Source organism: Mauremys reevesii, linkage group 1 (genome assembly GCF_016161935.1).
Source record: "Mauremys reevesii isolate NIE-2019 linkage group 1, ASM1616193v1, whole genome shotgun sequence".
Taxonomy (NCBI): Eukaryota; Metazoa; Chordata; order Testudines; family Geoemydidae; genus Mauremys; species Mauremys reevesii.
Genome location: NC_052623.1, coordinates 225,113,375 through 225,139,151, shown reverse-complemented (window position 1 = coordinate 225,139,151; position 25,777 = coordinate 225,113,375). Strand labels below are relative to the sequence as shown.

Genomic DNA, 25,777 nt, shown 5'->3' with positions numbered 1-25,777 from the left:
ATAACCTTATCACGCCCTCCCAGGGGGTTGTGCCCCAGAGGTTGAGAACCTCTGGACTAATTGCTCAGCGTAAGGTGCTACTGAACATGCGTAAGCATGGTTCGAAAGCTTCAATGCTCAGGAATAGAAACTGAAAGAGGGAAAGCATCTCAATAAAAGAAGAGAGCCCCAGATGCTGGAAGTATAACGAGAAGAAGCCATGGCTGCTGGCACAGAGAAAGGTAAACAGACAATACTAGTGTGTGTATATTTCTATGCACATATTAGTATATGTGTATTATTATGTGTGTGTGTAGCATGTATCTTTGTGTGGGTGTAGGTGTGTCTCTGGGTTTTTTTGGTTATATATCAGTTAATATATTTTGAGATTTCCCATATGGTTTTTAACTTATGAGATTAAATTTTAAAATGGTAGGTAATGGCTTTCGGGAGGGGGAGGAAGTTTCATTTTGTTAAACATTATTTAGAAATATTCAGGACACATTCAGGTTCCCAAGATCTTCTCAGAGATTTGTATAAAACAGAACAATGATTTGATTTATTTTTGATCTATCAAGAAATCTAAATGTGTTTTATTTAAGTCATTAATTTGAGAGGAGGAAGGGGTAGGTGGCTGTCTGGCTGACTTCTGGTGGAACAGATGATTTAGCTGCTGCTGAAATGTATGTTAATTATATGTAGGGCATAATTCATTGTGTCAGGATGCCTAGGACCTTGGACAGGCAGTTTTCTAATTTTACTTCTAAATAAATAAATAGAATTTTCCTCTGTAAAGTGAACTGGGGAATGTGAAACAACTCCTGTCTCAACCATAGCGGTTGGCCCCCCAGGTCAGCGTGAAGGCCTATTGGTGGAGTCATTTGGGGGGTCTGCCCAATGTGAACCTGTCAGTCATTAATGGGCCATGAGTCCAGAGCTTTTCGTCAGCACTAAACTGATACCAACAATTTTTAAAAAGTTGTGAATGGCCAAACTCAGGTGAAAAAAAACAAACAAAAAATCAATGGAGAAAACAAAAGGTTTGATTCTCAAATCTACTTCTGTCTGTCTCCTTATTACTGCAGCCAAGGAAGAAACAGACCAGTCCCTGGCTGCCATTTGTGTCTTGGACCATGACTACACTTGCAGGTGTGCAGCGCTGGGAGTTACAGCTGTCTTCATACAGCTGTGTAGGGAAAGCGCTGCAGTGTGGCCACATTTGCAGCATTTGCAGCGCTGCTGGGAGTGGTGCATTATGGGCAGCTATCCCAGCGTTCAAGTGGCTGCAACGTGCTTTTCAAAAGAGGGGGGTGGGGTGGAGTGTGACAGGGAGCGTGGGGGAGACAGAGAGAGTGGATTTTTGGAGACGATTTTTGTGAGCTCCCTGCCTTGCAAGTTCTAAGGACTGGAAGATACACAGCACCAACCTTCAATCATTTTAAAACTTTCGACCCCTTCCCCCACCCCTCTCTTATTCACTAAATGCAAATAGCCGTCAGACCACATAAGCAGCTGTTTCAAAACGGACCCCCCTCCCCCCTCCCCCCACTTCTCTCCTCAAGCAAATTATCTCTCTCCTCAAGCAAACACTAGCAAACACTAGCTGTGCACATTCCAAAGGAATTCCCCTGCCTGCCTCTGCTCCAGCAAACAGGAGCTGTGTTTGTTTTTTAGATAAGCAGCTCCAGGAGCCCAGAGTTCACAACAAAACAAAGAGTGTTATCTGGTACTTACAGCATTTTGGGAAGGTTCCGGAGGTCAGTTACAGCGTAGTAAGATTAATCACTGTTTACACTGGCACTCTAGCGCTGCAGCACCAGTGCTGCACTCGTTATACCTGAGGCAGATCAGGTGTACGGCCAGCGCTGCAGCCAGGGAGATGCAGCGCTGGATGTGCCTTGCAGGTGTGGACAGTTACTAAGTTGCAGCGCTGTAAACCCACCACCAGCGCTGCAACTCTCCAGTGTAGCCAAGCCCTAGGACTATAAACAGGGGTTGAAGACCAGATTCTGCTCTCCAATATGCTGGTGTAAATTAGAAGTAATGCCACTGAAGTCAATGAAGTTCCGTAGATACAAAACTGGTCTGAGATCACAATCATGTCAATGTGTATAAATAGCTGAGATTAAACTCACACACAGTTAAACTGATCATCAAATTTAAGCTCAGTGAGGCATTTCTCCCCAGGAATTCTGGGTATTAACAGGGACCTGGAAGCTCCATTTTTTCCAAGCCTGAGCTTGAGGATGATAGATAAATAGATTTGGTGTGATGCGCTCTTGTGATCAAAAGGGTTAAAGATGAGAAGTAGGTGGGTTCCTGGCTTGTTCTGAGTTTCTGGCTCCACCAGATGACAGGTGACTATCTCATCTTTTTCCAACAGGTGACTCAGCCAGAGGCACCAACCCAGGGTGAGAATGACAGTTCCATAACCCCGTACTGGCTGACCTCCCAATGATTTCCAGAGACAGTCGGAGCTGGGAAGTTGTGAAGCTCCTTTCCCGTTCAGCATTTCTATCCTAGATCTGTCTCTCTCCCTTTCTCTGTTGCCCAGTTTCACTGCTTTAATCAGTACTGACCTCAGAGCCCCAGCGTGGTGCTAGAGGATGCTGTGCTGCAGCGAGTGGGGTGGGTGACTCAGCGGGAGGGGCTCTCTCCTCTGAGTCAGTGCTGCCTAATGCCACAGTGTGGTGCTAGGGAATGCTGTGCTGGAGGGATGGGTGACTCAGCAAGTAGTGTGGTGTTCAACAATCACTCTGGTCCCAACATGCTTGAGGGAGATCCACTGTATTCAGTGACCAGGTCCAGGCTCCTCTGCATGACAGGTCATGGGCTTCTGCAGCGCCCCTCTTCCAGACTGCCTGTCTGGGAAGCTAACACTCTTCTAGGTACAATTCCCAATAATACGTCTTCTCTTCCCAGACTAATTTAATAAATAATAAATAATAATAATAACAACACTTAACAAACCACATTGAAATAACACCCAATTCCAAAACCTTTTAATCAACCTACTAACTGAACTTAAAAAGTGTTCAATTAACCTCTGACGTGCCCTGCACCATTGCTTGGGTCTCCTGTGAAATACCAGTGCTGCTGCTGTCAGGAGGCAATGAGTCCATCTCTTTTGGTGGTGTTATGTCTGGGGTTCAGTTGTCTTAACCTCTTCTGATTGTTGCTTACTTAGGCCTTCACCGGCAAAATAGCAAACTCAGGGCCCCATATCTCCCTTCCTTTAAGTTCCTTTCTCCAAGTTGGAGAAAGTATCACCTATTCCTCCTCCATATGTGTCTGTCTAGGGTGACCACCTCATACAACTGCATGGCAATCTCTTGTGACATCATTTCTGTTTGTGACCACTGACTCCCTTCAGAGATGCATCATGTTCATGAAGTGGTGGCAGTTCCTGGGACCCCAAATCATATTGATTTTTGTTTAGCTTTATCTGTCTCTTTATATATTTTTTGCAAATCCCAAGTTCTTCTGACATCAGCTTCTCTCATTCCAGGCATTTTAGTTCTCAGCTTTCTGTTAAACAAAATGTCTGCAGGTGGCCACATGTGATTCATTGGTGGAGTTCTGTAATTTAACAGTGCTAAGTATGGATCAGAGCCTGACGCTGCAGCATCTTCCAATAGCCACTCCATTATTTTAATGCTGTTTTCCACCAACCCATTGGATAAGGCCCAGCTTGACAAAGCCCTGGTCGAGGTTGCTCCAGCTTTGAGCAGGGGGTTGGACTAGATCAGAGATCTCAAAGTCAAATCACCACGAGGGCCACATGAGGACTAGTACATTGGCCCGAGGGCTGCATCACTGACACCTTTTTATATTAAGGTACAAAAGCCCCCACACACTTCCCCCGGCCCCGCCCCCACTGCACCCCTTCCATGAGGCCCCGTCCCTGCCCCATCTCTTCCCATCCCTTCCCCGTCCCCATTCCAACCCCTTCCCCAAATCCCCACCCCTGCCCTGCCTCTTCTCTGCCTCCTCACTTCTCCCCCCTCCCTCCTGGAAAACGCTAAGCGCCGCCAAACAGCTGTTTGGCAGCAGGAAGTGCCTGGAGGTAGGAAGAGGAGAGGAGATGGGGAGGGGGGCAGCGGGGGAGGGAAGCTTGACGGCCGCAGGAAATAACTCGGGGGGGCAGGGGGAGGGTGCGGGGAGCTTGGCAGGCTGCAGCAAATAATTCCGCTGGCCGCGTGTTTGAGAGCCCTGGACTAGATGACCTCCTGAGGTCTCTTCCAACCCTAATTATCTATGATTCTATGATTTGGGATAATAGGAGCTGATGGTTACATGTCTCAACCCAAATCCCACTGCAACCTGCTTAAACTCATGCTTAATAAACTGTGGCCCATTGTCAGACATTACTATGGCAGGTATACCGTGCCTAGCAAAAAGAGATTTGATATGCACAATCAGCTGTTTAGCGGTACTATCTTCTAGTAAGGCTATCTCAGGGAAGTGAGAGTACACAGTTTTTTCCAAACAATGTAAACATTGCTCTGGGGCGAGGAGGGGGGCAATTTTTCCTGTGTCACCAACACGGGCTCTTTTGTTTGACTTGGTCTGTATTCTTAGATATGTGTCAAGTTTTGACAGCTTCCTCAATATTGTCGTTCATTTGAGGTCAGTATGAAACATTGTAGGAGCAAGTATCAGAGGGGTAGCTGTGTTAGTCTGGATCTGTAAAAAGCGACAAAGAGTCCTGTGGCACTTTATAGACTAACAGAAGTATTGGAGCATGAGCTTTCGTGGGTGAATGAATACCCACTTCATCAGACACTGCCATGCGTCTGACGAAATGGGTATTCACCCACGAAAACTTATGCTCCAATATTTGTTAGTCTATAAGGTGCCACAGGACTCTTTGTCACTTAAGGTAGGAGCAGAATTTTATAATTGCACTATAAGAATTAATGTATGATTTGATTTCATCCTGCCAGCCACCCTTTTTAAATAGCAGAAAGACCCTCTGGGACTACGGAATTCTGTTTCCCATATGCATTACAAATTGGGCCCTTTTAATTCTTTGTTTTCAGGTTTAGTTAGTAAGAGACAGAATCCTGTATTGTGTCTATGTTAAGTAGATTAGAGGAACATTGAAGGCCTGGGCCTCAATGTAAATTGTTTTGGTTATAAAACTTAGCAAGGTTTAATTTACAATGTCTTTTTGCTCAATATAAAATACTGCTGTTTGTATTCTCAAAGGTCTCTGTAAAAAACGGTGTAAATAAAAACTGCATGCATCAGGGGGAAAATAATGTGTAGAAGCCATTATTAACCAAATAATAATAATTAAAAAAGCAAAAACACTTATCAAAACTTCTTAATGCCAAAAAACCATCAACACGCATCCAGAATGAAAAAAGGGCAAATTAATAACCCTAAGGTAAAAGCTAGCATCCCTAACAACAATTAATTGAATCAAATCCAAAATAAAATAACCCTCTCAGAAATGTTTTAAAATATTTACATCCAAAAATTATCCCAATTAAAAAGTAACCGGTCATAAACTAACACAGCAAAATCCATGAACTTCAACAACAAAAACAAACTATAAAACCAAAATGCTTTGCCATAAAACTTTGGGTTTGTCTTGCCACTACTCCAGGAGCATCAAATCGCAACTAACAGAGTCCAGCTCCCCTCTGTGACTAATCTGGCTAGCCACTAAATTAATCCAGACTCTGGACTGGTAACTATAAACATCGACTGGTGGAACTATGTGCATAGTGTGCGTGTGTAACTAAAAAACATATGCTAACTGCTGTATTCTCAGTAATGCAATGTGTTGCCTTCTCCCTATAAAAAAATCTTGTGTGCTTTGTTTAAGTATAACAACATGTCTAGGCCTTCTCTTAGATTTTTCAATCGCTAAATGACCATCATGTATTCTTTTTAACATATTTTTCTGTAACAACTTGGGGTTCACCATCCTGGTGCCTTTAAACTAAATTCCATCTAGGACTCAGATGTTCCCACTGAATTGGTACTAGGGAGTGTGAACATGCTGTCCCAGCCACCCTGTGCTAAAAGCCTTCATCGCTTTCTACAGAGTCTCATCCTGAGCAGCAACTCTGGCGATCACAGCCCCATTTTGACTGAGATTGGACAAGATTTTTTTAATCAGGTTGACATGTACAATGCCTAGCTCTGGACTTTGCACTACTGCACAATTGTCTAAAGGGTATGTCTGCAACCACCATCTCTCCCCCAGGTTTGGATTTGATTTGCATATCTTACATTTGTACCAGGTCAGTTAATTAATCGCAGTTAACTCATGCGATTAACTCAAAAAATTAATTGCGATTATAAAAATTAATCACAATTAATCACAGTTTTAATCACACTGTTAAACAATAGAATACCAATAGAAATTTATTAAATCTTTTGGATGTTTTTCTACATTTTCATATACATTGTATTCTGTGTTGTAACTGAAATCAAAGTGTATATTATTTTTTATTACAAATATTTGCACTGTAACAATGATAAACCAAAGAAATAGTGGGTTTCAGAGTAGCAGCCGTGTTAGTCTGTATCCACAAAAAGAACAGGAGTACTTGTGGCACCTTAGAGACTAACAAATTTATTTGAGCATGAGCTTTCGTGAGCTACAGCTCACTTCTTCAGATGCATAGAATGTCTATATGTTCCATTCTATGCATCTGAAGAAGTGAGCTGTAGCCCACGAAAGCTTATGCTGAAATAAATTTGTTAGTCTCTAAGGTGCCACAAGCACTCCTGTTCTTTTTTCAAAGAAATAGTATTTTTCAGTTCACCCCATACAAGTACTGTAGTGCAATTTCTTTGTTGTGAAAGTGCAACTTACAAATGTAGATCATTTTGTGACATAACTTCACTCAAAAACAAAATAATGTGTTGGACTAGATGACCTCCTGAGGTCCCTTTCAACCCTAATCATAGGTGTGCGCAGCACATTTCATTAGGGTGTGCATCCAGGGAGCCCCGCCCTAGCCCTGCCCCTGCCCTGCCTCATCCACTCCCTCCTACTTCCCACCCCCTGACTGCCCCCCTCAGAACTCCCAACACCCCTGCTCCTTGTCCCCTGACTACCCCCTCCTGGGACCCCTGCCCCTAACTGCCCCCCAGGGCCCTATGCCTCCCTGCTCCTTGTCACCTGACTGCCTCCCTAGGACCTTACCCCCTACCTGTCCCCTGACTGCCCCGACCCTTATCCACATTCTCGCCCCCAGACAGACTCCTGGGACTTCCACGCCCCATCCAACCACTCTCTGACCCATGACAGGACCCCCAGAACTCCCGACCCATATAACCCCCCCGCTCCCTGCCTGCCCCAACCTCTCTCCACACTCCTGCCTCCTGACAGCCCCCCAGAACTCCTGACTCATCCAACCCCCCAGCTCCTTGTCCCCTGACCATCCACTCCAGAGACCCCCCCATCCTATCTGCCCCCCCGGACCCTCCTTGCTCCGTCTCCTGACTGCCCTGACCCCTATCCACCCCCACCCCCTGACAGACCCCAGGACTCCCATGCCCCATCCAATCCCCCCTGCTCCCTGACTGCCCCCTCCAGAGGCCCCCCCCCGCCCAGGGGTGGCAGTTTGTAGAAACTTTAGTGGTGCCCAGAACCCGCCCCCACCCAAACTCTACCCCCCACCTGCCCAAGGCTCTGGGAGGGAGTTTGGGTGAAGGAGGAGGTCTGGGGTGCAGGCCCTAGGCTGGGGCAGGGGATTGGGGTGCAGGGTGCAGGGTCTGGGAAGGAGTTTGGGGATGGGAGGGTCCGCGGAGGGAGGGGGTGCAAGTTCTGGGAGGGAGTTTGAGGATGGGAGGGGGTGTGGAGGGAAGGGGTGCAGGTTCTGGGAGGGAGTTCGGGGCTGGGAGGGGTGCAGAGGGATGGGGTGCAGAGGGATGGGCTGTGGCTGCAGATGAGGGGTTTGGAGTGTGAACATAAGAACATAAGAACGGCCGTACCGGGTCAGACCAAAGGTCCATCTAGCCCAGTATCTGTCTACCAACAGTGACCAATGCCAGGTGCCCCAGATGGAGTGAACCTAACAGGCAATGATCAAGTGATCTCTCTCCTGCCATCCATCTCCATCCTCTGACGAACAGAGGCTAGGGACACCATTCTTACCCATCCTAGCTAATAGCCATTTATGGACTTAGCCACCATGAATTTATCCAGTTCCCTTTTAAACATTGTTATAGTCCTAGCCTTCACAACCTCCTCAGGTAAGGAGTTCCACAAGTTGACTGTGCGCTGTGTGAAGAAGAACTTCCTTTTATTTGTTTTAAACCTGCTGCCCATTAATTTCATTTGGTGACCCCTAGTTCTTGTATTATGGGAATAAGTTAATAACTTTTCCTTATCCACTTTCTCAATATCACTCATGATTTTATATACCTCTATCATATCCCCCCTTAGTCTTCTCTTTTCCAAGCTGAAGAGTCCTAGCCTCTTTAATCTTTCCTCGTATGGGACCCTCTCCAAACCCCTAATCATTTTAGTTGCCCTTTTCTGAACCTTTTCTAGTGCTAGAATATCTTTTTTGAGGTGAGGAGACCACATCTGTACACAGTATTTGAGATGTGGGCGTACCATGGATTTATATAAGGGCAATAATATATTCTCAGTCTTATTCTCTATCCCCTTTTTAATGATTCCTAACATCCTGTTTGCTTTTTTGACCGCCTCTGCACACTGCGTGGACATTTTCAGAGAACTATCCACGATGACTCCAAGATCTTTTTCCTGACTCGTTGTAGTTAAATTAGCCCCCATCATATTGTATGTATAGTTGGGGTTATTTTTTCCAATATGCATTACTTTACATTTATCCACATGAAATTTCATTTGCCATTTTGTTGCCCAATCACTTAGTTTTGTGAAATCTTTTTGAAGTTCTTCACAATCTGCTTTGGTCTTAACTATCTTGAGTAGTTTAGTATCATCTGCAAACTTTGCCACCTCACTGTTTACCCCTTTCTCCAGATCATTTATGAATAAATTGAATAGGATTGGTCCTAGGACTGACCCTTGGGGAACACCACTAGTTACCCCTCTCCATTCTGAGAATTTACCATTAATTCCTACCCTTTGTTCCCTGTCCTTTAACCAGTTCTCAATCCATGAAAGGACCTTCCCTTTTATCCCATGACAGCTTAATTTATGTAAGAGCCTTTGGTGAGGGACCTTGTCAAAGGCTTTCTGGAAATCTAAGTACACTATGTCCACCGGATCCCCCTTGTCCACATGTTTGTTGACCCCTTCAAAGAACTCTAATAGATGAGTAAGACACGATTTCCCTTTACAGAAACCATGTTGACTATTGCTCAAGAGTTTATGTTTTTCTATGTGTCTGACAATTTTATTCTTAACTATTGTTTCGACTAATTTGCCCGGTACCGACGTTAGACTTACCGGTCTGTAATTGCCGGGATCACCCCTAGAGCCCTTTTTAAATATTGGCGTTACATTAGCTAACTTCCAGTCACTGGGTACCGAAGCCGATTTAAAGGACAGGTTTCAGAACTCTTGGGTGAATGCCATCTGGTCCCAGTGACTTGTTAATGTTGAGTTTATCTATTAATTCCAAAACCTCCTCTAGTGACACTTCAATCTGTGACAGTTCCTCAGATTTGTCACCTACAAAAGCCAGCTCAGGTTTGGGAATCTCCCTAACTGAAGACTGAAGCAAAGAATCCGTTTAGTTTCACTGGTTGTTCAGCAGGCTTCCTGCTTCTGATGTACTTAAAAAACATTTTGTTATTACCTTTGGAGTTTTTGGCTAGCCGTTCTTCAAACTCCTTGTTGGCTTTTCTTATTACACTCTTGCACTTAAGTTGGCAGTGTTTGTGCTCCTTTCTATTTGCCTGACTAGGATTTGACTTCCACTTTTTAAAGGAAGTCTTTTTATCTCTCACTGCTTCTTTTACATGGTTGTTAAGCCACAGTGGCTCTTTTTTAGTTCTTTTACTGTTTTTCTTAATTTGGGGTATACATTGAAGTTGGGCCTCTATTATGGTGTCTTTAAAAAGGGCCCATGCAACTTGCAGGGATTTCACTTTAGTCCCTTCTAACTTTTGTTTAACCCCCTCATGTTTGTATAGTTCCCCCTTTTGAAATTAAATGCCACAGTGCTGGGCTGTTGAGGTGTTCTTCCCACCACAGGGATGTTGAATGCTATTGTATTATGGTCACTATTTCCAAGCGGTCCTGCTATAGTTACCTCTTGGACCAGCTCCTGTGCTCCACTCAGGATTAAATCTAGAGTTGCCTCTCCCCTTGTGGGTTCCTGTACCAGCTGCTCCATGAAGCAGTCATTTAAAGTATCGAGAAATTTTATCTCTGCATTTCGTCCTGAAGTGAAATGTTCCCAGTCAATATGGGGATAATTGAAATCCCCCACTATTATTGGGTTCTTAATTTTGATAGCCTCTCTAATTTCCCTTAGCATTTCATCATCCCTATTACTGTCCTGGTCAGGTGGTCGATAATAGGTCCCTAATGTTATATTTTTTCTAGAGCATGAAATTTCTATCCATAGAGATTCTATGGAACATGTGGATTCGCTTAAGATTTTTACTTCATTTGAATCTACACTTTCTTTCACATATAGTGCCACTCCTCCCCCTGCACGACCTGTTCTGTCCTTCCGATATATTTTGTACCCCGGAATGATTGTGTCCCATTGATTGCTCTCAGTCCACCAGGTTTCTGTGATGCCTATTATATCAATATCCTCCTTTATCACAAGGCACTCTAGTTCACCCATCTTATTATTTAGACTTCTAGCATTTGTGTACAAGCACTTTAGAAACTTGTTCCTGTTTATTAGCCTGCCTTTTTCTGATGTGCCAGATTCTTTTTTATGTGACTGTTTATCATCTGATCCGGCCCTTACGTTATCCTCTTCCGTCCTCTGCTCCTGACTATAACCTGGAGATTCTCTATCATCAGACTCTCCCCTAAGAGAAGTCTGTGTCCGATCCACACGCTCCTCTGCAGCAGTCGGCTTTCCCCCATCTCCTAGTTTAAAAACTGCTCTACAACCTTTTTAATGTTTAGTGCCAGCAGTCTGGTTCCACTTTGGTTTAGGTGGAGCCCATCTCTCCTGTATAGGCTCCTCCCATCCCAGAAGTTTCCCCAGTTCCTAAAGAACGTGAACCCCTCCTCTCTACACCATCGTCTCATCCACGCATTGAGACTCTGAAGCTCTGCCTGCCTACCTGGCCCTGCACATGGAATTGGGAGCAATTCTGAGAATGCCACCATAGAGGTCCTGGATTTCAGTCTCTTCCCTAGCAGCCTAAATTTGGCTTCCAGGACATCTCTCCTACCCTTTCCTATGTCATTGGTACCTACATGTACCACGACCACCGGCTCCTCCCCAGCACTACACATCAGTCTGTCTAGATGCCTCGAGAGATCCGCAATCTTCGCACCAGTCAGGCAAGTCACCATACGGTTCTCCCGGTCATCACAGACCCAGCTATCTACGTTTCTAATAATCGAATCTCCCATTACTAACACCTGCCTTTTCCTAGAAACTGGAGTTCCCTCCCCCGGAGAGGCAACCCCAGTGCGAGAGGCAACCCCAGCACCATCTGGAAGGAGGGTCCCAACTACGGGAAGGTTTCCCTCTGCTCCCATTGACTGCTCTGCTTCCCTGGGCCATTCTTCCTCCTCAACAGCGCAGGGGCTGTCTGAGCGGAGGTGGGACAATTCTACAGTGTCCCAGAAAGCCTCATCAACATACTTCTCTGCCTTTCTTAGCTCCTCCAGTTCCGCCACCCTGGCCTCCAAAGTCCGTACATGGTCTCTGAGGGCCAGGAGCTCCTTGCACCGACTGCACACATACGCCACCCACCCACAGGGCAGGTAATCATACATGCAACACTCAGTGCAATAAACTAGATAGCTCCCACACTGCTGCTGGGCTTCTTCCTGCATTGTCTCCTAGTTAATGGAAGGGTGGTTTACAGAACGAGGTTTTGGAATGTGGTTTGGTTTATAGGTTTTAAGGGGACTACAGGGAAAGGGTTAGAGCCGACAAGGGACTCCCACTCCCTTCCCACTCCCCTTCTAAACTCCCTTGCGAAACTCCCTTGCGAAACTCCCTGTTAGCAGCCCCTGGTCGCTTGTGCACGGCTTTATAAAGCCCTGGCCTGGGTGAATGCCCCGCCCACTGATTAAGGCTCAGCCAATTACCAGAGGCTTCAAGCTTTCAACCCTTTGTGGGGGGCGGGGTTCAGGGTGGGAGTAGGAGTGTGGGGGTGAGGGCTCTGGCTGGGGATAAGGTGTTTGGGTTGCTGGAGGGGCTCAGGGCTCGGGTAGAGGGTTGAGGGTGAGGTGGGTGGTGAAAGCTCAGAGTGGGGGTGTGGGCCTGGGGTGGGGCAGGGCTAGGGATGAGTTTGGGGTGCAGGCAGGCTGCCCCAGGGATGGGGCCAGAGAGGAGGACTCCCCCCAGCCCTTTCCCTGCTGGCAGCAGCAAGCTCTGGGGGAGGAGCCCCCCTTTCCCACCTCCCCGGCAGCACACTCACCCCAACCACTGTCACTGCATGTGCTCCTAGGGCCCCTCTCAGGTCCAGGAATCTCCCTCGCCGCCCCTGTGGTGGGTGCTGGGGGGTGCTGCGTGCACCTCCTCCCCTGCTGTTGCCCCTGACTGTAGCCTCACTGGTGGTGAGGGATGGGGCTGCCTCCTTGCCCAGCATGGGGCAGGAGTGGTGATTGTGTGGGGCAGGGGCTGTGCTGCTGGAGGGTCCTGCCAGAAAAAGGAAGGGTTTGAGGGGGAAGGGCAGGCTCAGAGTCAGTCTGCCCTGGCAGTTGACAGGTGGGGAGTAGGACCCTGTGGCAGCAGTTGCTGCAGGAAGGCAGCTCTGCTCCGAGGCCCTGGAAAGGTGAGCGGGGGCAGCAAGTTGGGGATGCGGGGGGGCCACAGGTGGGGCCAGGGGGACACCCGGCCCCAAATATCCTGCCCCCTGTCCCCTGACTGCCCTCACCCCTTATCCAATGCCCCCAGGCCCTGACCACTTACCATGAAGCTCCTAGCAGCATATTCTTCTCCATGCAGAGCCAGACATACTGCCCCATGGGAGTGGACAGCCCCGCCCCTCAGAATGCTGTGAGTGCGGCGGCATGGCTCCAGGGGAGGGGGGGAGGGGGGGGAGCTTACTGCATTCGGCCAGGTGCTCCAGCCCGGGAGTGCAGACCCTGCGGCTTGCTGCACCGGAAGGGTGGAGCCATTTGCCCACCCCTGCATTAGGGTGTATTCTATGTTTCTAAAACTTCAGAGCCTACAAGTCCACTCAGTCCTACTTCTTGTTCAGCCAATTGGTAAGAGAAACGAGTTTGTCTATATTTACAGGAGATAATGCTGCCCTCTTCTTATTTACAATGTCACCAGAAAGTGAGAACAGGCATTTGCATGGCACTTTTGTAGCTGGCATTGTAAGGTATTTTCATGCCAGATATGCTAATGTGGAAGTAGAGAAAGAACTGACAGGAAGTTGTAGGGGATCTTAATGCAAGACAGTCTCTGTTAGCAAGAGTTAGGCTAGCTGTAACCTTACTAACATGAGGTTTGTAGAAGCAAGGATTGTGTGAAGCGAGTGGGAAAGAACTGTGGGAGAAGTCGTTGTGATCTTGTGTCAGTAATGAGGAATGTAAATTGGCGTCTAAATAGAAGTGAGAAAAATAAGATATCAGGATGACCTATGTATAAACAAAATGCAGCTGTTGCTTATTATTGTATGTAACAAAAGGTATAAATGCTTGCTTGTTTATCTTTTGAGAGACCTGCCTAGGGGGGGGGGAAACCCTGTGACCTAGGGCACTCCCTCCCTCTTTGCAATTGCTTGAGAATAAATAAAGTATCTGATTCTGCTGCACCCAACCAAAAAGAGAGAACTGAGGTTTTCTCCCACACTAAACATACTTTGGCCACCATTCCAGAGGACATGATTCTATGCTGATGGTGCTTGTTAAAAAATAATGCATTAATTAAATTTGTGACTGAACTCCTTGGGAGAGAATTGTATGTCTCCTGCTCTGTTTTACCCACATTCCCCCATATATTTCATGTTATAGCAGTCTCAGATGATGATCCAACACATGTTGTTCATTTTATGAACACTTTCACTGCAGATTTGACAAAACGCAAAGAAGGAACCAATGTGAAATTTCTAAAGATAGCTACAGCACTCAACCCAAGGTTTAAGAATCTGAAGTGCTTTCCAAAATCTGAGAGGGATGAGGTGTGGAGCATGCTTTCAAAAGTCTTAAAAGAGCAACAACTCCAATGCGGAAACTACAGAACCCAAACTACCAAAAAAGAAAATCAACCTTCTGCTGGTGGCATCTGTCTCAGATAATGAAAATGAATATGTGTCATTCTGCACTTTTTGGATTGATATCAAGCAGAACCCATAATCAGCATGGACACATGTCCCCTGGAATGGTGGTTGAAGCATGAAGGGACATATGAATCTTTAGAGCATCTGGCACATAAATATCTTGCAACGCCGGCTACAACAGTGTCATGTGAACACCTGTTCTCACTTTCAGGTGACATTGGAAACAAGAAGCTGTCAGCATTATCTCCTGCAAATGTAAACAAACTTGTTTGTCTGAGTATCAGAGGGGTAGCCGTGTTAGTCTGGATCTGTAAGAGCAGCAAAGAGTCCATGTCATGCATCCAGCGAAGTGGGTATTCACCCACGAAAGCTCATGCTCCAATACGTCTGTTAGTCTATAAGGTGCCACAGGACTCTTTGCTGCTCTTGTTTGTCTGAGTGATTGGCTGAACAAGAAATAGGACTGAGTAGACTTGTAGGCTCTAAAGTTTTACATTGTTTTATTTTTTAATGCAGGTTTGGGGTTTTTTTACATAATTCTACATTTGTAAGTTCAACTTTCCTGATAAAGAGATTGCACTACAGTACTGGTGAATTGAAAAGTACTATTTCTTTTGTTTTTTTACAGTTCAAATACTTGTAATCAAAAATAAATATAAAGTGAGCACTGTAAACTTTGTGTTCTGTGTTGTAATTGAAATCAGAATATTTGAAAATGTAGAAAACATCCACAAGTATTTAAATAAATGGTATTCTATTATTAACAGTGTGATTGATCGCGCAATTAATTGCAATTAATATTTTTAATAGCATGACTAATCAGAATTAATTTTTTAAATCTCTTGACAGCCCCAATTTGGAGCTAAAAAATAATCTCCGTATTCTAAGATGTGTGGGGTGTGAGGAAGGGTGTTTCCCAGACCAAGCTGGCAGTGGCAATGGCTGGTTTATGGTCACTTTCAGCTAACACAGGCCTCCTATAAATAAAGGCATGATACTTTTTGCACCCATGTGCTAAGGCCAAAGCCACTTCCTTTGTTTGGGGCTCTTGAAACTCAGATTTTGCAAGTGCCTATGATGCGTAAGCCACTAGTCTCCAGTTTTGGCCTTGCTTCTGTAAAATGCCTGTCCCAATACCCTCCTTGGAGGTATCTCAGGCATAACTTTGTTTTGCGCTTACTGTCTAGTACCTCAGGACTCGGGCCTCTTTATTAACTCCTCCAGTTTCTCAAACTCTTTATTAAGTGTGGCATCCCGTGTCCGTTGGACATCATTGCACAGTAGCACGCTCAGGTTGCTGGTTTGGGAAGCTAGATTAGGCACATGTGCTCTGCTTTTCTAAGGGCACCTGCCAGAACCCTGCTGACACTTCCCATGTAGAGTTCACATCCCCATCAGCCACATCCCCCAAATGTCTCCTCTTTTGAGGTTGTGGGAAATGTTCCCTTTTTACATATTGATTTAACTCTTTTGTGTCCATACAGAAGTGAAGGGTTCCCTCCTTTTTTTTCCAAAATGACCAGTGAGTGTACCCCTCTGTTGGTTCCTCTACTTGCTCTATGATTCCCAGAGCAAAATGCCTATCCCGCTCCTCTTTTAGCCTCTTCCTTAAGGTGAGGGTAACATGCCCCTAGGAAAGTTTGTGGGGCGGTTGGGCTCTTCAGCTCTGCTCTGTATTCTGTTGAGAATTTCCCTGTCCCCTGGAAGACATCCTCAAACTCTTTCTCAATTATTTTGATCCCCTGCCCTCCAATGAGTGCACCACTTGATGAAACCCAGGACTAGACATGCTTTTAACCCAATAACAGGGGCTCTTTATTACAAAATGTACCTTTTCCCATGTATTATTTATCCGTACATCCAGTTCACATATGCCTTTAGTGGGGATAAGCTCACCATTGTAAGCCATGAATTGTACCTGTTTATTTTTCAGTACTTGTGCCATTTCTTATAGTGTTAATATCACTGGGGTGGGGGGGGGGTTGGCACCACATTGGCTTGTGCACCTATGTCCACCTTATTAACCTATGTCCCATCTGCTTGCAGGCTGGCAGGCCAATCATCTTCTGCTGCAATGCTGCCCATTAGTCCTATGACGAATTCAGCTGAGCTAGTGGGTCTGTGATCGTTTTCTTTGTCTATGCCTGTGGTTCTCAACCCATTTATCATTGTGTTATCTGGGCGCAGGTTGAGAAACACAGCAGACCCCCCCGTCCTCGAACCACCCTCACAGACCCCTCTGCCCAGCGCCTCCCACCCGGAGAGCTCTCCACAAAGTGGAGCCAAGAGTGGAGCCCTGGGTGGGGAGGTAGGTGGCAGTGACACCGGACCCTGCTGTGCAGAGGCGGGTGGCAGCCCCGACCCTGGACCTGGCTGCTTGGGGCTGGGTGGCAGGGCAGCTGGGTGGCAGGCCAGACCCCGACCTCACGGGCCGGTCTGCAGCCCCAATGCCGATCCTGGATTCCGACCCCATGGGGCAGCCCCCAGACCCCACAGGGCCAGCCGGCAGCCCTGGGCCCCCGCTATGCGGGGCTGGCTGGTGACCCTGAACCCACCGCGCCAGGCTGGTCAGCCTGGACCCCACTGCACTGGGCATCCAGGCAGCCAGGAACCCAGACCCCACACAGCCCAGTGGCCTTTAGCACACAACCAGGCCACAGCTGTGTGATAATTGGGCCGTATGCGGCCCACGGGCTGCAGGTTGAGAACTGCTGTGCACATTCTGCTACTGCTTGCAAACGCCTGCAGAGTGATGTAATTCATTGCATTTCCTGCACCTTTTCCCATATGCCGGGCATTGTCCTGGTTTGTGCTGGCTGTCACAGCGTGTGCAGCTCCATGTGCTATTCTTGCTTGACTCTGACTTGAGCTCCCTGTGTCTTTCTGCCTCAGGTATATATTTTTGCATTATTTTGGATTCTCTATCATGTCTACTGTAGTAAGATGGGGCCCCAAAACAAACTGTTGTGTCAGAGGCCCAGTCTGAGGCCTGAAGCCTGAACCAAAGTACCTCCAGGCACTGCTAAGCAAAAGCTGGGCTGTGAGCCTGAGGCAGGCCCCACTCACAGAAGTTGGTGAGAAGAGGGTTGTTAGAAGCAGGTGCATTCAAATATAAGTGCTAATAAGAGGAACTGGTGCCAATATGGCACCTGGACAGCCCGATACAAGGACACTCCACAGACATAACAAGGAACAGGCAGGTGCATCTTAAAGATAGGATCAAAAGGACAGCATGATGGATAGATCTGTTTGTCTGAAACAACATGATCAAAGGGGGAGACAGCACCCTAATGAGCCAAGGGGCTGTACCTCAGTATGTCAGGAGGGATGAGTAATCTGTCCTGTAACTGTATAAAAGTAGGTCCCGGAGTGCGCATCTTTGTCCAGCCTAGGGGGCACTGGAGAGTCCCGCCACTGACTGAGCTGTGTCCATTGCCAGGGGGCACATATTCGTAGTATGTCCTGTAGAGTCTATAGGAAACTATTACTGTGCTTCGTTTGACAATAAACCTGGCTCGGGTTCCTTCATACCTTACTAGCGTCTGTGGTCTTTGGGGGTTCTTTCGGGGTTTGCTGTGTCAGCTATCTGCACAGAGCCGGGGCAGCACACAGAGGGAACACGCATACAGCCGACTGTTATCATCATTGAACAAGAGCAGAGCACCACACCGGTAGCTACTGACAACATCTACAGTGTCAGAGCACTGTCCAGCCTTCGTAAGCTTCATTCTACACTGGGTGTCTTCCATTCCTTGGCAAATTCTAATTGCCTTGACAAGGGTTAATTCTGGGTCTCTCAGAAGCTTTTTCTGAGTTTTTTTGGTTCATATTCCAATCACAATCTTGCCTCTTATCAGGGGCTCAGTTAGCTCCACAAAACTGCCAGGCTGGTTCTTCAGTCTTACATCAGTCACAATCTCTTCTATAGATTTATTTTCCCTTTGTACACCTCACCCTTATGTCTCATTTTTACATGGTGTGTATTGCACCTTCAAAGCTGGCCCTTTCTGCCTGTGATAACTGAACACGGGTGAACACATCAAGTGCTTCAGAACATGCTATCATCAGAAATAAGGCTGCCTTTTGAGTGGCTTCCTTTTCAGTGGCTCTCATTGCTTGCATATACAGAATGAGGCACTGTTCAAATCTCTTAGACTCATAGAATCATAGAGTATCAGGATTGGAAGGGACCTCAGGAGGTCATCTAGTCCAACCCTCTGCTCAAAGCAGGACCAATCCCCAACTAAATCATCTCAGCCAGGGCTTTGTCAAGCCTGACCTTAAAAACCTCTAAGAAAGGAGATTCCACCACCTCCCTAGGTAACCCATTCCAGTGCTTCACCACCCTCCTAGTGAAATAGTGTTTGCTAATATCCAACCTAAACCTCCCCCACTGCAACTTGAGACCATTACTCCTTGTTCTGTCATCTGCTACAACTGAGAACAGCCTAGATCCATCCTCTTTGGAAACCCCCTTTCAGATAGTTGAAAGCAGCTATCAAATCCCCCCTCATTCTTCTCTTCTGCAGACTAAATCAGCCCAGTTCTCTCAGCCTCTCCTAATAAGTCATGTGCTCCAGCCCCTTAATCATTTTTGTTGCCCTCTGCTGGAGACTCTTTCCAATTTTTCCACATCCTTCTTGTAGTGTGGGGCCCAAAACTAGACACCGTACTCCAGATGAGGCCTCACCAATGCCAAATAGAGGAGAATGATCACATCCCTCGATCTGCTGGCAATGCTCCTACTTATACAGCCCAAAATGCCATTAGTCTTCTTGGCAACAGAGGCACACTGTTGACTCATATCCAGCTTCTCGTACACTGTAACCCCTTTTCTGCAGACCTGATGCCTAGCCACTTGGTTCCTAATCAGTAGCAGTGCATGTGATTCTTCTGTCCTAAGTGCACTTGTCCTTGTTAAACCTCATCAGATTTCTTTTGGCCCAATCCTCTAATTTGTCTAGGTCCCTCTGTATCCTATCTCTATCCTCCAGCGTATCTACCACTCCTCCCAGTTTATTGTCATCTGCAAACTTGCTCAGAGTGCAGTCCACATCACAGGGCCGCCCAGAGGATTCCGGGGGGGCGGCGTCGGGCGGGTGGGGGTTTTCCGCCCGGGCGCCCGCGCCCGAAGATCCGCGGGGGCGGCCGACCCCCGCCGCCCGCCGCGCCCCGCCGGGCCGGCGCCGCCCGGTCTTCGGGCGGGGCGTCGGGGCGGGGGGGGGCCGCCCGGGCGGGCCTTGGCGCCGTCCGGCGGTCCCGGCCGCCGAAGCCAAGGCGCGGCGCTTCCGCGGCGGCGTCGCCGCCGCCCGCCCCTCCCGCCCCGCCCCGCCTCCGGCGGGCCGGGGGCTCCCTGAGCCCGCCCGGGGGGAGGGCGGGGGGGAGCCGCGCTCGCCCCCTGCCCTCCCCCCCGGCCCGGCAGCCCGAGGCGAGCGGCGGCGGGCGGGCGGCTGGCTCGCTGGCCGCTCCTCGGGCGGGAGGGGCGGGGCGGCTCTCTTGGCTCTCTTGGGGCCTCTCTGGGGCCGGGGCCCCGGGCGCCTGCCCCCTTCTCATCCTCCAGATCATTAATGAAGATATTGAATAAAATCAGCCCCAAGACCGACCATTACGGCATTCTGCTTCATACCAGCTGCCAACTAGACATGGAGCCATTGATCACTACTCGTTGAGCCCGATGATCTAGACAGCTTTCTATCCACCTTATAGTCCATTCATCCAGCCCATACTTCTTTAACTTGCTGGCAAGAATACTGTGGGAGACCGTATCAAAAGCTTTGCTAAAGTCAAGGAATAAACACGTCCACAGCTTTCCCCTCATCCACAGACCCAGTTATCTCATTATAGAAGGCAATTAGGTTAGTGAGGCATGACTTGCCCTTGGTGAATCCATGCTGACTGTTCCTGATCACTTTCCTCTCCTCTAAATGCTTCAAAATTGATTCCTTGAGGATCTGCTCCATGATTTTTCCAGGGACTGAGGTGAGGCTGACTGGCCTGTAGTTCCCTGGATCCTCCTTGTTCCCTTTTTTAAAGATGGGCACTACATTAGCCTTTTTCCAGTCATCCGGGACCTCCCCCGATCGCCATGAGTTTTCAAAGATAATGGCCAATGGTTCTCCAATCACATCTGCCAACTCATTTAGCACCCTCTGATGCAGTGGACCCGGCCCCATGGACCTGTGCTCCTCCAGCTTTTCTAAATAGCCCTGAACCACTTCTTTCTCCACAGAGAGCTGGTCACCTCCTCCCCATACTGTGCTGCCCATTGCAGTAGTCTGGGAGCTCACCTTGTTCGTGAAGACAGAGGCGAAAAAATCATCGAGTACATTAGCTTTTTCCACATCCTCTGTCACTAGGTTGCCTCCCCCATTCAGTAAGGGGCTCACACTTCCCCTGACGACCTTCTTGTTGCTAACATACCTGTAGAAACCCTTCTTGTTATTCTTAACATCCCTTGCTAGTTGCAACTCCAATTGTGATTTGGCCTTCCTGATTTCACTCCTGCATGCCGGAGCAATATTTGTATACTCCTCCCTGGTCATTTGTCCAAGCTTCCACTTCTTGTAAGCTTCTTTTTTGTGTTTAAGATCAGCAAGGATTTCACTGTTAAGCCATGCTGGTTGCCTGCAATATTTACTATTCTTTCTACACATCAGGATGGTTTGTTCCTGCAACCTCAATAAGGCTTCTTTAAAATACAGCCAGCTTTCCTCGACTCCTTTCCCCCTCATGTTATACTCCCAGGGGATCCTGCCCATCAGTTCTCTGAGGGAGTCAAAGTCTGCTTTTCTGAAGTCCAGGGTCCATATTCTGCTGCTCTCCTTTCTTCCTTGTGTCAGGATCCTGAACTCAACTATCCCAGGTTCCCATCCACTTTTGCTTCCCCTACTAATTTTTCCCTGTTTGTGAGCAGCAGGTCAAGAAGAGCTCTTCCAGTTGTCTTCCACCTTTCCAGAGACTTTCAGCTCTGGTGGAGCTTTCAGCTGTTCCATTCTTCCACAAGGTTCTTTTTGTAATTTCTATTTACTCCTGATACCATGTGGTGTTCACTAATCCCTCGAGACCTAATGTGTGTGAAAGAGATCCTCTTTATTCAGTGACATAGCTCCTCAGCTGCAGCTACGTAACAGAGCATTCACTTCTGCCGCTCCCACGTCGCCCCCTGAATTCCTGTCCGGAAAGTTAAACATAATTAAAGGTACAGTGGGTGGTCTCCCTTCTTGAACCAGCACTGACCCCAATGCCCCAGGTTGATCCTAGGGTGCTATGCTGCAGGAGGGGTGTGGGTGACTCAGTAGGGGGCACTACAGAAGGATCGTAATGGCAGGCTAAACCGTATTATACTGTTCAGCCGCTAGGTGGCACTGTGCGTGAAAATATCTTATTTAAAATGAACCTCAGCCATCCCTAGCAGAGTGTTAAAGGATTCTATGATGATCACACCTGATGTGTATAAGCCAGCTCTGCAGCAAGTCCATAGCTGGTACAGAAGTACATGACAAGGATCCCTCAGGTGTCTTTGTCTAATTCAGCAAAGAATCCTGTGGCACCTTATAGACTAACAGACGTTTTGCAGCATGAGCTTTCGTGGGTGGCTTGCATCCGAAGAAGATTCACCACATTCACTGCTCATGCTGCATGCATCTGTTATCTATAGGCCACTTGCTGCTTCTAACTACTCTCAGAGACACAGAACTACCTACCTCTCTGATATTTGTCTAATTCCAGATTGAGCTCATTAGATTCCAACTCTTCTAAAATTCCTTCCAGTTTCAACTGGATTTTGTACCTATTATTTCCTTCCAGAGAGTGATACCTGTATATGCAGCCTGGAGAGTGTTTTGGGTTCTTCTGGGATGAAGAGCACTTGTGAATTGTGAGGGTTTTGCATATAATACACAGGATGAAAAGGGGGCAGTAAAAGACATCTGTGCCCATCATAACATTTGTGTTTCAGGTGGAAGATACAACCAAATGATTTTAGGGCGAATTACATCCCAGGTATACGTCCAAGAGTGACGTACCTGCTATACGAAATCAGGTGGGGCAGAAGTACCAAGTTCTGGAGGCACTGGTGTCGAAACACCCCAACCCAGCACGCCGAAATCGCCTGCCTGGAACATGACTTCAAGAAGTTAAAGTTCAGGCCATCAGTGCACTGCTCCATCACCTGGTTCCTGTCCTGGAGCCCCTGTGGGAAATGCTGCCAGAGTATAATGGAGTTCCTGAGGGCACACCCCAGTGTGACTCTGAAGATAAAAGCAGCGTGGCTTTTTAGGCATATGGATGAACGCAACCGACAAGGCCTCAGGAATCTGATGGAGAGTGGAGTAGCGCTATACATCATGAACCTGCCAGGTATCCTAACCATGCTTTGGCCCTGTCTAGGCTAGGATCAAAGGCGTGATGATAGGATAGGTTAGCTGACAGGTGCTAACACATTTGAAAAGCCTAGTGCAGAAAAGACAAGCCTTTAACCTGTGCTAATCTGGTCCAGATGAGGTCTAGGAGGGAGCCAAGGTGTTAACATGACCAGTTTTCCACGTGTTAAAGTGTACATTGCTGTGGCTACACTAGACTTTTAGAACATGTTACTGAGCACATATTAGCAGACACATTCCATTGTCACAACTTTTATCCCAGTCTAGACAAGTAGGCTTGCCAGGTGTCCAGTTTTTAACCAGAATGACCAGTCAAAAAAGGACCCTGGCAGCAGTGCCGACTGGGTCATTAAAAGTCTGGTTGGCGGCACAGCAGGGGCCTGGGGCTAAGGCAGACTCCCCACCTGACCTGATTCTGCATGGTTCCCAGAAACGAATGACGGGTCTCTGTAGCCCCTAGGTGCATGGGCAGCCAGGGACGTTCCTCGTGGTGCCCTCGCCTGAGTGCCGGCTCCACAGTTTCTATTGGCTGGGAACCGTGACCAATGGGAGCTGCGGGGGTGGTGCCTGCGGGCGCAAGGGCAGCACGCGGATCCTCCCTGGCTGCCCACGCGTATAGAGGCTGCAGGGACCTGGCAGCAGTTTCCTGGGAGCTGCAGTAAATGCCACTGGGACCCCACACCCTGAACCCTCTCTCCCGTACCCCAACCTCCTGCCCCAGCTCGGTGAAAGTGAGTGAGGGTGGGGGAGAGCGAGCAACAGAGGGAGTGGGGATAGAGCGAGTGGGGTTGGAGCCTTGGAGAAGAGGCAGGGTGGGGCAGGGATGTTTGGTTTTGTGCGATTAGAAAGTTGGCAACCCTATAGACAAGGCCTTTGCAATAGCTGGGGACTGGATGGCTCAGGGGTGTCAGAGACTGGCATATGCAGCCTTTAACTTATAGGGCACCATTTCCAATTCAATTCCAGGCCAAGGAGGCTGGCTGGGTGGAGGAAGTCGGGGAATGGAACATGGAGCCTTTAATCTATAGGGCAGCAGTTCCAGTTCAGTTCCTGGGCTGTAGTGACCAAAAGTTCAGGTCAGCAAGGAGCCAATCAGAACAGTTCTATGAACGGAGTTGAAAAACCAGCAAGTCAGTAGCAGCCACTTGTTAACAAGACTGAAAACTAACCAGTCACAGACACTGCTGAGTTCCTAGTGTTGCCAGCACTAGCCACTCTCTGTGGGTGGGTTGTGTGACATGAGTTGGTGGTGGTGGGTGGACAGGACAAGCACCCAGTGTCACGCCCTCGTTGGCAATCTGAGTGAAGAGGCCTAAGCTTGGCAGGAGTGCAGAGGGTCTCTCCGCCCTTGCCCAGGATGCCAGATGTAGCGGTATGGCACAGTGCCAGGCTGACAGCATGCCCACACCTCTGCACCTCTCTGCCGTCTCCCCCTGCTGCGTCAACCTGCATCACAGCAGGGGGCAAACAAGTAAACTGACCAAGACCAGTGTGGTGGATATCTGGCCTGCCGCATTCCTGTGGGAGAGTGAGGTGTGCAGAGCAGGCCTGGGGAGTGACAACGTAAGCCCCCAAGCGACCCCCTCCCTGCAGCAGAAGGGCTCCTTGGCAAGCAGATAGCAGGGAGTGGGGAGGCGTTTGGAGGTGCATCAGCAAATCTCCCTTCTGCCTGCTTTCCTTTTCTCCCCCTAACCTAGCCAAAAGAGCAGCACCGCTGCCTATCATCCCAGCTCCTTCTGTTCACTCTGCAGAGCAGTGGGGCAGCATGTGCACAGAGGAGCAACCTCTCTCTAGAGCCGGGCCCCTCCCATCTATATCCTCCTTGGTTCCAGCAAACAACCCCAAGCACATCCATCCTCTCCCCATTCCCTCCCCATCTTGTAAGTGGCAGAATGACAGAGGAGTATGTGGAACAACCCAAACTGGGCCTTTCCCGGGATGTAACTGCTATTCTCTCAGGCTGATGATGAATGAGGGGCTTGCACAGTTCTTTGCTGAAACGATCCTTTCCTTCAGACAGAGTGCAGAACCCTGATGCATTGATTCCATTCTTGTTGTGTAGGGTTGGGCCTTCCAGGAGACATGTGAGCTTAGAACAGTGGCTCTCAAACTTTTGTACTGGTGACCCCTTTCACACAGCAAACCTCTGAGTGCGACCCTCCTTGTGAATTAAAAACACTTTTTTATATATTTAACACCATTTTAAATGCTCAAGGCAAAGCGGGGTTTGGGGTGGAAGCTGACAGCTCACGACCCCCCACATAATAAACTCACGACCCCCTGAGGGGTCCCGACCTCCAGTTTGAGAACCTTTGACTTTGTTCATATAAGCTGTGATATCTTCTATGTGACTGACTGATTACTAATTGACAACTTAGACCTTTTGGTCAACACTGAGTTCAGTATAAAACTCAGATTCTGCCTTGAACTTTACTGATCTCTGACTGAGCAAGGAGGGGCTCATTGATCCCCTGGACGTGTCCCTCAACAGGCGTGATGGGATATTTATTTCCTCAGATTACAGATACTGCTGGAGAACATTTGTTGTCCATCAAAATGGAGAAGAAGATGACTATTGCCCCTTGGTGCCCTCTCTGTGGATCATTTTCTATTGTCTAGAACTCCAGCGTATCCTTTGGGTGAGTAGACATTTTGGAGAAAATGTTGGATCCAAGAACAATCCTAAATCATATGAGAGTTAAGTTCGAGTGACCCAGCTGTGAGCATCTCCACTGAGGCTATGGCTACACCACAGAGCTTACAGCAATGCAGCTGCACCTCTGTAGCACTGCTGGTGCAGATGCTCTAAGCTGATGGGAGAGAGCTTCCCTGTCAATTTAATCACTCCAGTCCCCGCGAGCGGCGGTAGCAGCTATGTCAGCGGGAGAAGCTCTCCCGCTGACATAACACTGTCCACAGCGGCACTTACATCAGTATAATGTCGCGGGGCGGGGAGGGCTATTCACACCCCTGGGCAACATAACTTATACTGATGTAAGCTGTAGTGTGCACAGAGCCTGATATTAGCAGCAGGACCAGGCAGGGCTCCAGTCAGGACAAGGTCAGTTCCTAAA

General features: G+C 48.0%; 1 protein-coding gene across 1 annotated transcript; it reads left to right on the top strand.

Annotated features, from left to right (window-relative positions):
* The first annotated feature begins 193 nt into the window (after positions 1-193).
* Positions 194-25,405, top strand: LOC120372170 (C->U-editing enzyme APOBEC-1-like). The gene is made up of 4 exons (XM_039489046.1): positions 194-221; positions 2,363-2,390; positions 22,280-22,680; positions 25,221-25,405. The coding sequence occupies exons 1-4, from the start codon at positions 200-202 to the stop codon at positions 25,403-25,405; spliced, it is 636 nt and encodes a 211-aa protein (XP_039344980.1). The 5' UTR covers positions 194-199.
* Positions 25,406-25,777: the final 372 nt, after the last annotated feature.